The following is a 14,408-nucleotide window of genomic DNA, read 5'->3' as shown; positions in this document are numbered from 1 at the left end:
TCATTCTACCCTATTTACCCTGAAGGGTCTTCTTAATGTTTCAATTATGTGTGTTCTGCCTCTCCTTAAATAGGGAGCTCTTTTCACTGCTTAGCACTGTATTCTGCTTGGACTGGGGGTAAAGTGAGGCAGAGGGTAACAACAAGGGAATAGAAGATATACACATTCTCAAAACATTTGACTCTCTAAGGGTAGGGTAAGAGCCATTTATCCAACGTGTGATTTCTGTCAACTACTTTTCAAGGTGGCACTAGTGGTAAAGACCCGGCCTGCCAATGCAAGAGAAGTTAGAGATGTGGGTTCTATCCTGGGTCGAAGATCCCCTGCAGGAGGGTACTGGCAACCCAGTCCTGTATTCCTGCCTGGAGAATCTCATGGGCATAGCAGCTTGACAGGCTACAGTCCACAGGGTTGCACAGAGCTGCACAAAACTAAAGCGACTTCGCACATCACACTCTTCTTTTAAAAGTCCTGCCACCTCTCCTGTTTTATGTATTTTGGCTAAGGGGGCTGGAGGGCTAGGTGTGGTGCTCAGGAAGGTCAAAGGATGGAAAAATCTGATTCATAAACCGTACAAAGTCAGTGCTAAGCAGGGGCAGTAGAGATTACCGAATTCAATTTCCTAATTTTTAAAGTAAATTTATTCATTTTAATTGGAGGCTAATTACAATATTGTAGTGGTTTTGCCATACACTGCCATGAATCAGCCACGGGTATACATGCATTCCCCATCCTAACCCCCCTCCCACCTTCCTCCCCATCCCATCTCTCTGGGTCATCCCAGTGCATCAGCCCCAAGCACCCTAATTTCCTTATTTTTAAAAAGGAAACTGAAGTCCAGAGAGCTGTAGTTTATTTGGATCAACTGTGGTCTCTTGAGAAATACTCTCAAGCGATCGCTTGAAAATGCCACGTTATTAGCAGTCTTTGGCCCTTTGGGTCTAAAGGTTCTCTCGGTCCCAAAGCAGCATGCCCCTTGCTGCTTCTTGGATCAAAGGTCGTTTCGGAGGTCATTGCTCTCATCACCCTGTTTGTGTTTTTTTTTCCCCTAGTACTAGTTAATTTTTAAAATTATGTAATTATTTTATTATTTATCTCATTTTCCCCACTGGAATGTAGGCCTTGTGAGAGAAGGGATATTTGCTGTCTCGTCCGACGACTAATCTTCAAGGTAAACCAGGATTCTAAACTAATAAGTCTGGCTCCAAAATCTGCGCTTTCGACCACTACATTATGTTGTTATTTGGTGAAGAAAGCAGAGGGTCGGCTTCTGTGTATTCAGGCAAACGAGCGGACAAAAAGAGATAACCCACTAACACAAGCGAGCTGAAGGAAAACATCCGGATCCAGGCGCTCAGCGTCCCCTCATGACCTTTCTCTCCGGAAGCGCTTGCGGCCCTCTAGCGCGAGTACGCACGCGCGGCGCCGGGGTCGCTTTGGGTCGCGCGCGAAGCCGAGACGCGAGGGAAGGTTCCGCCTCCAGGATAGAAAGGCGCCTGCGCCGTCGGGGCTCTGGTCGGGATACGCATTCTCGCTTCCTCCCTCCCTCGCCTGCGCGCGCGGGTGGGCGTGGGAGGAGGCGGGGAGCACAGAAGGAGAGCGAGGGGGCGGGTGTCGCGGGAGGGAAGGAGCGAACCGGAGAGTGTCGTCCTGAGAGGAGTGAAGGCGGCAAAATGGCGGACCGCTTCTCCCGCTTCAACGAGGACCGAGACTTTCAGGTAAACACGGGCGTCGCCGAGGTCCGGGGAAGGCGCTGGCCGAACCAGAACCTCCTCATCCCCCACTCCCAGTTTTCTTTCGCTCGGGGCTCTGCTGTGGCTTCCGAACCTGGTCCCTTTTCTCCCGCCTCCGATTCCTCTAGGGGCCTCCGGGTTTGAGGCGAGGCCGCATCTTCTCTCACTCTGTATCTTACGGACCGCTGGGTTTGCGGCCTCGTCCTGCTTGGTCTGCGGGTTTGGGAGCCCCAGCCTGGCCGCTGGGTGGGGTGGCTGTGCTGCCCTCGGGTGTGCCCAGCGTGTGCGGGCGCTGGGCTGGCTCCCAGGGGAAAGCGGGGGGTGGGGTGGGGTGGGAGGTTTTGGTTCGAGTGTTGCTGAGACTGGGGCTCCTAAACCCCTGGATTTTGCTCGCACATCTCTTCATGGGATCCTTCTCCCTCTTTGCTCACTGTAACAAATCGCTTTCATTGTCTATTTTTCCATTTCCTCACCCGGAAAAGGGGGGCTTTAGTTATCAGACGCCTCCATGGTAGTCAAACATTGAGATTTCCCTGAGCGTAAATGTTGCTGTTGTCATTACGTCGTTAAATGGGCTTGGAAAACAGTAAGTTACAGGAGGATGGTCGATGTAAGCTTAACCCCAAATGCTACCTTGAGAGATTTGTAAAAAGCATCACGATAATGGACTTTACAAGCAGGTGGTGACTGCTACCAACAGCTTGATTTTTCTTTTTTCAGTTGCAAACGTTGTATGGAAAAATGCCCTTGCCGAGGCTAGCATGATTGAGGAAAAAATTAAGGCCAAATTAGAACAACACGTCTTTCGGCTGTTTCGAGTACCTTCCTGTTGAGCATTGTTACCGCAGAAATCTCAGCGACTAGAAGGGATTTAGTAGAGATGGGCTATTTCTAGGGTAAATGACGTCCTTAGTCTCAAAGAAACCCCTGCATTACTACCGCAGACCCTGGCAACAGCAGTTTGGTTCAAGGGATGAACGTCCGAACTCAAGTTATTATCCCGCTGCAGCTCTTTCTCAAAGTTACATGGGAATACTCTAGATAGGTTTAGGAAGGTAGTTGAAGAGTTTGAATTCTGCTGGATGTTTGGGTTGGTAACTAAACAGGTAAAGCAGTGAAGGCAACAATGTAACAATCTAGTACCTAGACCTCTGAAGAGAAGTTTCGCAACAGTAGACGATCCTAAGGCTGTTGAAAAGCCTTGTGATCATGCGCCTGCTGAATAGCTGCAGCACAGTACAGGATCTCAAGGTGTTTAAAGATGGAATGCAGGTCCTGGGAATTTTAAAGCAGTTCTTATTAGCTTTTTTTTTTTTTTTTTTCTTTTTTCTTACTAGCTATTTGATCCTTGGGAAAGGTGAGATTTTTTGTTTTTTTTTTTTTAGGGAGCACCATAAAATAAGAGTAGGCTGCAAGATGTGGGGGTTTTATTGGTAGTTTTTAAGGAGACATGTTAATAATTAAAATCTTCTAGTGCTTTTCAGAGAGAATTTGAAGGTCACTTAAAATTGAAAATAGATAATACGGACAAATAAGTATTGTGGGAAAATGTTAACCACAGGATTTCAGCAGTGTTGAACAGGCAGGATTTTCAGGACCTTAAAAGATTTGAAAACTGGAGAACAGAAAATGAATGCAGTCACCTGAATAAATTTAGGAAAGCTTCTCCTTTTTCAAGTTAAATGACTTTCTCTTCTCATGCTTTAGTTGTGTATATACGATATGCTTTTGGTTGCTTGGTAGGCCTTTGAAGATATTACATATATTTTACCTACTGCTTCTATATTGGTATAGCCAATTTCTGTTGTATTGTGTCAGCGAGGTAAATGTTGGTTTTTAAGATTCAGATGTCCCAGCATTATGGGTAAATAGGATATTAGTAATGAAAACCTATTAGACAATTACAGGATGTTAGAACTTCTGTAAATTATTGTGCTAACATTTTTTAAAATCATTTTAAAATATTTTAAGTACTATTTTTTCTGAGTGTTTCAATAAAGGGGAAAATGTAGTTGAATTTTCATTAATGATGTCATTTGATTTAAAGTTATTGGAGAGAAAATGCCCTAGGAACCTCCTGCATATAGCATATCTGAAACATTGTTCAAGGTCAGGTTATTCAAAGTTAACTTGGCCTTTTAAGGCTTTAAGTGATAAATGAGGTGAAGCTACTGAGTGCACTTGAAAACAAATCCAAAGTAGGTTTCCAGATACAGTACATAGATCCTGTTTCTTTAAACAGATCTCTAGCAGTGGAAATTTTTCTGTGCACCTTCTCTGGTAAGTTCTAGATGACTATCATTTTCTCGCCTTTAATTTGGCAAGGGAATTTAGAATTGTAGAATTTCACTCTTTACCAATTTACCATTAGGTGCAAATTTTGGGGAGTTTAAGGATTGTCTCTTGAATTTAGTATAAGTCAGAGGAGGCTTCACTATTAGATTTTGTGAACACTTAAAAGTTTCAAATGTGTTTTATATAATATAGAGAAGAGCCTAATTGGCATATTACTTGAAGCGCTTATGAATATAAAGAGTAATCATTAATATCAGGGAAATGTTTGAAAACATTTGATAACTTCATTTTAATAATAAACAGGTACTGTTCTGTGGACTTTACATGTGTTGTCTCCTAATCTTCCAATAACTCTATGAGGTGCGTAGTGTTACTCTTACTTTCAAATGAGGAAGCTCAGGTACAGATAGTTAAATAACTTGACCAAGTATCCGCAGCTGGTAATGGCAGAACCAGGATTTAGACTCCTGCTTTTTGACTTTTGAACCTGTACTCATGACCAATAACTTTACTGGCAATTGTATATTTTATATAACTGTAACTGAGTCATCAAATATGGAGGATAAACTTATAGGTCACAAAGAATAAATGAGCTTTCAGAGAGGTGATACAATTACAGTTTCTACTCTGTTGCATTTTGTCCATATCTGTTTCTTGTTGGTCTCCCAAGGGCTTCTAGGAAGGCTTCTGACAGTGATGTTACCCTTTGTCATAGAGGATATATTGTTAACTCTTGTCTTAGTTCTGACATTATTTAAAAATACCCCCTTTAAGTGGTGTTTTATCTTTTGGAAATCTTTGTGGTTTGGGCTGATGTATTTATTTTTTAAATGCTTTAAGAGTTTTAACTACTTCTTTAAGAATCTGACCTCAATTTCTGAATGAGACGTGACTTCTGCCTACATTTACCAGATTAAGGCATATTTGTTCACAGATTGAAATGTTACAGAAACTAGTGGAAAATAGCATGGTATAATTTACAAATGTAGATACATTTTTTTTAATAGTTTCTTTTTTTTTAATTTTTTTATTTTTTTTTAATTTTTTTTTAAATTTTTTATTTTTTTATTTTATAAATTTTAATATCTTTAATTCTTACATGCGTTCCCAAACAAATGTAGATACATTTTCAACACTTTGAATTCCAAGTTCACTAAAGAAAGCATTTTTTGCACTGTGATGTACAGCAATGAGGTATATTTACACACTGCTTAGCATTTAGTGGTTGCGCAGCTATTAATGATGATGCAGCTGAATGTTAGTGAGGAAATGTTCTTCAGCTTGTGTGCTTGCAGAGGACTGGTGATTTCAAGTAGTTTCTCATTTCCTCTCGTTCTGAATGCATTCTGCTTGAGATTTCTAATGAAAAGGAGCTACAGTAATAGATCAGTAAGTGATTAAGTAATGAAAAAAACAACTATCTTAAAGGTCACAATAAAAGTGTAGAAATTACCCAAGAACTTTCTGTAACTTTCTGTATATAGTAATCATAGTGGTATACAGCAATAAGCTGTGTTACTTTTATGTAGTATGTTTTTTGTGTTTCATATGTGACACCAGGATGTGACTTTCAGATAATTCTTAATTGGGACCATTGTCAGGAGGTTTACAGTTTTAAAATATTTAGGTCATAGAAGTATATTTTCTATGTGGGACTGTGTAACACAGTTGGCGTTCTAATGCAGACATGCCAGAGATCACACATTGGCAAATGTTCTAACCTCTGTTTCCTATCCTCTGAAAAACACCACTGGCTATGAAAATCATTGTCAGGTTTGCTTAGGATGTTGAAACTTACGCAAAATCATTACTGTTTCGATTCCCATACACATGATGATAGGTGGAAAGGCCTGGAATCAAAGCTGTACAAACTTCAATATACTCACCATGCATTGGTACAGTTATTAGCAAATGCACAATTACTGGTTAGTGTATTCTCAAGGGATTAAGAGTGACCAAAGTAAGGTCAACATAAAGGAAGTCTCCCTGGTTGTGATTTCAAGGGTACAGGGTATATATATATTTAAGGCAAAAGGCATTTAAAAACATGAGACATATTAAGAAATAACATCAGAGAGAAAGACATTTATTACAACCTTCCTCGAAGGGAGGATGGGGTTGGCAAGAACTGTGACCATAGGGCTTCATCTGATGGCAGCCTTACTTATTTCATTTTAAAGTAGGTATGGAAGACCAAGAAGAAAGATATCTAGGTAAATATATCATTAGGCTGAGTGGCAATAAAGTTATGGAAAAATAAGTGTTCTGTTGTAGTCCTTCCTTTTATTCTGTATGTGTCACAAAATTCTCATTAAAGTACTGTGAGAGATATTTTTATCACATTTTCTCAGGTCTATTTATAAGTTAACCAGAACTAACATTTGTGACTTAAAAAAATTTTAAAAGCATATATAACTGGCTACCTCGATTGTGCTGCTTCGTCACTGGGATAATTTCCATATTAATCTATTTAGATAACATGATAAAGTGAATAAAGGACGGTTTGTTTTCTTGATGTGGTCAAGATTACCATTTTCGGAAAAAAAAAAAAGTTCATGAAATCTTGAACCCTTCCATGTAGAGGTTTCATATTTGCTCTTGTGACTTAATAAGTTTCTGATATTTTATTAGTGAAAGTGAATTCCAGCTTGAGGTAGACATCCAGTCCTTGAATTCTGTTAAAATTCCTTCCTTGAAACTGCTTGATATTTTTATGTCTGGCATTCTCTTTTCATATTAGCATTGCCATTTAGTATTAAGTGAAAGCTGACTCATGGCAGTTACTAAAGGCATTATAAATGACCACCACAAATACTGAAAGAAGGCATTGATTTGATATTGCAGTGAATACCAGAAGATGTTGTAATGATTTTCCAGTTATAAAAAGTGAATTGTCCATTTAACTGTGGAAGTCTAACCAAATGTGCTTAATACATGTTGTATTAATCAGTGCAAAAAATTAAATATGCCCAAGCTGAATATACTGTATTGTTATGCCTATACAAAATGATTTCTTTGAGATTTAACATACACTTAGTATTTTATGTCTAATTTAGAAATGTTTGAGAAAAAAAGTATAGCTAAAGTTACTTTGGCATTGTACACAGGTTAATAGCACATAATGTTTTAGTATGTGCTGTAGTGAGTAAGAAATTAACATTCGGGCTCCAAACAGAGTTTCCTGTTATTTGCCTGAATTCTTTTTTTTACCAACAATGTTAGAGTAAGGTAAATCTTGTATTTTGTGTCACTCAAGTGACCAGAAATTTACCTTTGTAATATTACATTTACTCTTGTCTCATGAGTTTCCAATTATTTTTGTGATCCTTGCTAAAGCAATTATGTTGATTTCAAGGGGGGATTTCAGTTTATGTCTCTGTTTATTAGAACTGGAATACAAAATAGCTCTCCAGGTTTAAAGTTGTTATAGAGAAAAGTGATTGATCATGTTCTGTATCTGACATTTTAAATAATGATTGTTGGAAAAGTCAGTATTCCTATCTCATGGTTCATTTGATATTATTTTTCCAGAGTTGAGAGAGAGAGGCTTAATTTTTTTTTTTATAGGCAGTACTGCTAAAATCAGTAAATTAATTTGATACTTTAGGTCTTGACTATAGAAACTAAAGCTGATGCTTGTGGATTACATGCTATAGTGTCAATAACTTATCTTGTTCCTATGAGTAAAATTATGGAGTATAAAAGGGACAAAAGTAGTTGAAAATCTAATTAATACTACTTTAGGGATTCATCTGCACAAGAGATACAAAAAGGTATATTTACTTCAGAAATATTTTTTAGAATATGTTAATTTTTTGAAAAGTTGTTAAAACAGTATTTGAAATGTTTGTTTTAAGAATTGTATGTATGATTATGTCTTTGAGGGAGTTGATTAAGAAGTGGTGTTTAAAAAAAAAAAAGAAGTGGTGTTTTTTAGGGAGCTATTGTTATATCTGGGGAGATACCAAAAGTAAAAACAGTACGTATTATAAATAAGACTAATATGATTATCAGATAAATAGTATTACAGTAAATAAATGCAAAACCCTAAGGGAGAAAGAGGAGAAGGCAATGGCACCCTACTCCAGTACTCTTGCCTGGAAAATCCCATGGGCAGAGGAGCCTGGAAGGCTGCAGTCCATGGGGTCGCCGAGGGTCGGACACGACTGAGCGACTTCACTTGCAGTTTTCACTTTCATGCATTGGAGAAGGAAATGGCAACCCACTCCAGTGTTCTTGCCTGGAGAATCCCAGGGACGGCGGAGCCTGGTGGGCTGCCGTCTGTGGGGTCCCACAGAGTTGGACACGACTGAAGCGACTTAAACAGCAGCAGCAGCAGCAGAAGGGAGGAAGAGAACCCTTAAAGTGGGATGATTAAGTGTGCCTTTCTGAAACATTTAAACTGGCTCTTGAAAGATGGGTTTGCATCCTTGCAAAGGAGAAGATAGGGAGGCATTCAGCTGGAGAAAATAGCCAGGGTAAAAGTGTAGAGGTCAAACTAGCAGAGTTGGTTGTGTTTTTTTTGTTTTTTTTTTTTTTAAGGACAATGAATAAACCATTGGGAATGGGAAAAAGAAAAGCTAGGGCTACAAAAGTTTTATTTCAATGCTGTAAGCAGGTGTGTACTGGTTATTTAAAGTGTTAAGCAGGGAAATAGACGTAGGAAGACTGATTTAGATAGAGTTCTGTTAGATGTGCTACACGTACTGTTAAAGCTGTGATGACCGGTCTCCATTAACCGGAATTAATGTGAATGGGGGCAAGGGAGTAGAGTAGAAGGTGTATACAAGGGAATGATTATAATAGTGGACTATGTGATTTTAAGCTTGGCCGAGAGACAAGTGAGGACTTCGAGGGTTAAGGGTAGAGAACATTGAATCAGTGGGTCGTAGGTTCTGATGAGGCTGAAGGATTCTTGGAGTGGAGGTGCTAGAGGAATTGAGTTGGAAAGACAGAAGGTTGTGGCGAGAGAGCACAGTGTTTGAAATAGAGATAATGGAGGAATTGAAGTCGTAATGACCATAAGAGTGAAATGGCTACGGTAGAATGGACATCAGGATCATTTTAGGAAAGGAAGTTAGGAAACTGAGGCGCCAGGGTGTTGTAAAGTCGTCTGACCTGGATATTAGAATGGTAATATCGTGTAGTTGCATACTGTCACGACACTTTAATAACTGCCCTTGTGTACAGTCTTATCTAATTCTCCCAGTAACTCAGCAAGGTGAATAGAGTAGGTAGTAAGTCTATTAGAGATGAGGAAACTTGTCTAGTACAGGCCTGAGTTTTGAACTTAAATCTTCTGATTTCTTTTGTAGCATTCTTGCTGCTGTGACTTATAGATTGGCCCCTTTGAGGTGATGAATGTTGGTATTGTCTACATTATGCAAAGTATTGTTTCTCTTTAATACTTGGCAGCATTTTTTACCAGTTAACTAACTGGTCGGAAGTAGTTGGTATGCTTATTGTTAATTTTTTCCCCCCAGGAGTATCTCACCTTTATAAGCTTAATTGGTCATTTATGACTTCTTGCCTGCCTTTTTGCTGTTCATAGGTCTACCAGAAATTCCATTCCATTTCCCAGTCATTTATTGAGTTCCTGTTTGTTGGCATAGCATCATAAAATATAAAAAAGGATAAGAAAAGGCTTTTAAAAATCAGTCTATTTTTTTCATTTATTCCAGTAGAAGAGTAGATGGTAGAGAAGCGTGGTACTTCTACTGGATACTGTCAAAATAAGGTGTCAAAATGTATCCATGACCATTATAGCATCAGAAGTTGACTGCTGTGGAATCTAGTGATGAAACTGTCAGCTACTGTTTGTTGAATAGTATTAAATGACAGGCTTTGTGCCAAGGCATTTGGGAGATATTTATCTAAGTAACCATCCAAGTGAGGTGGTAGTATCCTTCCCTTTACAGAAGAGAAAACAGAAATTGAGGCCACACAGTAAACTCAGATTTGAACCTTGTTCTCTCCTAAAATACGACTTTTCCTGTCATTCCTGATTGTTTCAAGAATAAAATCCAAATGCACTAACTTGGCTTTTGAGACTGTTAAGCATCTGGTGCCATTGTAACAGATGTGTTTCTTTTCTTGCCCTGTCATTGTCTTGCCATCCTGTAGTTTCTGTTTTTATCTGGACCTGCTAGGCTTTTTCTTGTTTTTGTTTTTGCATATGCTCCTACCTCTCTGGAATTCTTACCACTCATTCTTCAAGACTCAATTAGTTGTGTCTGTGACATCTTCCCTAGGCAGTTAGTTGCTTATTTTCTTTGGTCATATTTCAGTAACAGCAAATTTATTAGTAATAGTAGCAGCTAACAGTACAGAGTGCTCTCTGTTGGGCACTATGTTATGCTTATTTTCTCTTACAATCTCCCAGTTAGGTAGGTTCTATTTTTATCTCTATTTTACAAATGAAAAACTTACCCACTTCACACAGCTAGTGAGTCAAAGAGATAGCTTTCAAGTAGTTTGAACTAGTCTCAGCCTTTAACCACTGTGTTGTTTTTATCTCTCCTACTGTATACTTTATGATACTTATTATTTTATTATAATGCTTATAATTTATCTCATCTCCCTGGATGTAGAACTCCTTGAATGCAGATTCTTTCTTATTCATTTTTCTAGAATTGGTTCAGGGTCTGGCACCTACAAGTTGCTCAGATATTTGAATTAATGGTTAAGTAGAGGCACATATGGAGAAGGCAGTGGCACCCCCCTCCAGTACTCTTTTGCCTGGAAAATCCCATGGACGGAGGAGCCTGGTGGGCTGCAGTCCATGGGGTCATTAAGAGTCCGGCATGACTGAGCAACTTCACTCTCACTTTTCACTTTCATGCGTTGGAGAAATAAATGGCAACCCACACCAGTGTTCTTGCCTGGAGAATCCTGGGGACAGGGGAGCCTGGTGGGTTGTCGTCTATGGGGTCGCACAGAGTCGGACACGACTGAAGCGACTTAGCAGCAGAGGCACGTATGTAGGAAAGAACGTAGAGTCTGAGGATTATGTCCAACTTGGGGGATCAACTTCCTGCTGTGCTGTGGATTATCTAACAGTTGAACTGTTAGTTCTGTGATGTCCTATAAAGCCAATTGAAGGATATTTCAGGAATGGAGGTTTGTAATCTCACTTTATTTTATATTGTATATATTAATTATAGCAATCTTAGTTGTGAGTTTTCTTTTGTGTGTCATATTGTATATACACATTGTTTTTCTGTGGACTAGTGCAGAATTTTTGTCACGTGTCTAGTCATTTATCATACCAGCGAGTGGTGAAAGAAATAATAAGCATTGATGTGGATCCCACAGGACTTCTTACCTACTGTCTCCATATCTTTTTGAACGCCTCAGAAATTGTTTCCTGATTTTGCCTGCATTTCTGAAAAAGGTCTGTTTCTCCTGTGGGGTTTTTAAAAGATACTAATTTTTCAGTGTAGTGAGTTTTTGGAAACCAGTCCTTTCTTGATCTAGTCCAATTATCCAGAAAATTTGATATGTCAAACAGATGTACATGTATTTTTAGACTAGGGTGTGATATGCTCATACCCTTGACTCAGTGTAGTGTGTTTTCAGATTCTTAGATACTTACTGAGATTGCTTAGCAAATTATCTCTCCTACCAAATTACATAGAGTTAAATTTAGTAAGTGGATTTATTTTTCTGGGTTACTGACTGGCCTCAACAATGTCTTGAAATAATAATTTATTACTTTTTTTTAACTCTTTAAATCTCAAAACCTGTGCAGTAATACAGTAGTGTCATCATCTGGATTTGATAGCTGGGGAAACAGGCCTAAGCCCAGTGAGTGGTTTGGTAATCTGCCTAAGGTTATAGATGGCTCAGCGGGTAAAGAATCTGCCTGCAGTGCAGGAGACAGAAGAGACACGAGTTCAATCCCTGGATTGGGAAGATCCCCTGGAGGAGGAAAATGGCAACTCTCTCCAGTATTCTTGCCTGAAAAAGCCCATGAATAGAGGAACCTGGCGGGTTACAGCCCAGGGTCCCAACTGAGTGAGTAAGCGCGCACATGCGCGCACACACACACCCACACCCATAATTGGACACAACTGAGTGAGTAAGCACACACACACCCCCCCCAGCAGACACACACAGCCCCACTCCCACCTCCACCCCCAGCAGACTGATTTGATTTCTGGCGTCTGACTTCAGACATCTTTGGCTTTATAGTAATGTACTGAAAGTCACTGGAAATCAGACTGTATGATGATGAAAACAATAGTGAAGAACTTGGGTTTTTGAGGAATTCACCACAGTGGTGTTTCTAAGTTTAAATATATTTTTATTATACTAATAAAATGATATCAGTAATCCCCCAGGATGTTCATTTCTTTATTTTTATGGCCAAGCCATGTAGCTTGTGGGATCTTAGTTCCCCGACCAGTGATTGAACCTGGGCCCTCAGCAGTGAAAGCTCAGAGTCCTGACCACTGGACCACTAAGGGATTCCCCAAATATCCATTACTTTCTGGATATGTTTTTCATCCTGAGATGTTTTCTTTCTGATTTGAGACCATACTAGAATTAGTTTACTTGGCGGGGGTAAGGGAGAGGGAGACAGAGATGAATTCTCATTATTTGTTGTCAGAGGAGAATGGGTTTTGTTCATAGGTGAAATATGAAGCTGTTCTGTATGGCTCTATACACTAAACCATTTTTAATCCATGGTAGGTGAAATCAGCATCATTATATGTTTTGAATTTAGAAAGTCCAAATTATAAACAAATATATTATTTGAGTTGTGATGTAGGGCTACAATTAATATATCTACTTTGTGACTTTAGGCTGTCTCTAAGGGGATGATGGTAAATACAGTAGAAAAAATAAATTTTGATTGCAGAGATTTGGAGCCGAGACAGGAACATCTATAACAGGCAGCTTAATAGCTAGAGCCAGGTGCTAAGATGGGTTTGCATGAGTGGTACAATAAAGCTGACAAAGATAAAACTTTAAACTTGTCTCATACCTAGTCTAGATAGGAAAGCCAGACGGGATTTAAATTTTCAGTCTGTATAATCCTCCTGTTAATAATGGATTTGATTCAAATTGGAAACTTTGGATCTGCCAACTTTTACTATGAGTAATACTTTTCATCAAAAAATTTTTTTTTAGAAATGGTATGAAATTTTAATAACTATAAGAAGATGGAAGAGGCTCACCTCTTCGGGGTCTTAAATATTTTGTTTTGCTATTTGAAATTATGGGTTGTTGGTTGTGATCCTTAAAGAATGGTCCCAAACTTTTCTTTATTTCTCATTTTCCGTATTAATAGCCATATAGTTAATTACTGGAAAAGCTGTGGGATCGTGTAGATTCCAAAATCAGCACTGGTTAGCAAATAACAAGATTCATTTATATGGATCAATTTAGGGCAACCTTAGTCTCTATTTATATTGAAATGATCCATGCAGCTAAATTTGTAATTGAAAATTTCCACATTTGTCCTGTGCTTGGAAGCAGAATCCTTGACCTGTAAGGAACTAAAGCTACTGTGTACTTCAGTAATATGCAGGTCAGTCAGGTTCTATTGATTTGTAGTTAAGACCTACCCCATGTTGATCCTTTTTTGAGAGAAGAGGCAGTTAAAAGAAAGTCAGCCGGCTGTATGTATACGTGGGTGTGCATTTAAAAATCTTTGACACATTTTGTGTATGTCTGATCTTTTTGAACTTATATTTCTGATCAGCATAAATGAAAAGGTATATTTCACTCTAAAAGCAGGTAATATTTAGAAAGGAAGAATTGATTTGGACAATGAAATAACTGTTCAAAATAGTGATCATTGAAATCAAATTTTAAGAATGGCTTAATAATCACAGGATCTGTGAATTTTCACCAGGATGACTGTTTAGTTTATACCTCTTGTCCAGGGGTAATTAGGTTTTCCACACCCTCTTCCTCTCTATGCCCTGGTTTGTATGATACAGTCATCCTACCACTAATGGGGTTTCAGAGATCTAAATGTGGTTTTGAAAGCAGGGTAAAGCAGAAAAAATTACTTCTCTTCAAATCCCTGTTGAGGCCAGCAGATAATCAGATGCCTTGCTGATTATTTTTGGAAAGAACAATCTTATTAAATTCATCAGAATGAGTTGAAAAAAATTTTTGTGGGAGAGAAAGGCAAGAAATATTATCATCATCATCACCGCCACTGCTTCTATAGTTTGTGCCCTGGGAGTTTGAAATCACTCTTTGTAGTCCATCCTCCATTTTGCTTTTTTAGTACAACATTCAGAAGGGACAGAAGGATTCAGAGTGAAAAGTTAAATCACTTCTTCTCAAAGACAACCAGTGTTTAATCTAATTATATGGGGATTCTTTCAGAGTTACTTAATATATACAAGCAGTCTCCGTTCT

General features: G+C 38.8%; 1 protein-coding gene across 5 annotated transcripts in view; it reads left to right on the top strand.

Annotated features, from left to right (window-relative positions):
• Positions 1–1,637: 1,637 nt before the first annotated feature.
• The window catches only part of GPATCH8 (G-patch domain containing 8), a 92,995-nt gene continuing 80,224 nt past the window's right edge, over positions 1,638–14,408 (top strand). For all 5 annotated transcript variants that reach the window (XM_004012987.5, XM_042256080.1, XM_042256081.1 and 2 more), the window contains exon 1: positions 1,638–1,718. In XM_004012987.5, coding sequence (XP_004013036.4) covers positions 1,674–1,718 — 45 coding nt within the window. In that variant the 5' untranslated portion in view covers positions 1,638–1,673. The remainder of the gene's footprint in view (positions 1,719–14,408) is intronic.

Source organism: Ovis aries, chromosome 11 (genome assembly GCF_016772045.2).
Source record: "Ovis aries strain OAR_USU_Benz2616 breed Rambouillet chromosome 11, ARS-UI_Ramb_v3.0, whole genome shotgun sequence".
In the NCBI taxonomy this organism is placed as follows: domain Eukaryota; kingdom Metazoa; phylum Chordata; class Mammalia; order Artiodactyla; family Bovidae; genus Ovis; species Ovis aries.
This window is presented reverse-complemented; position numbering and strand designations above follow the sequence as displayed.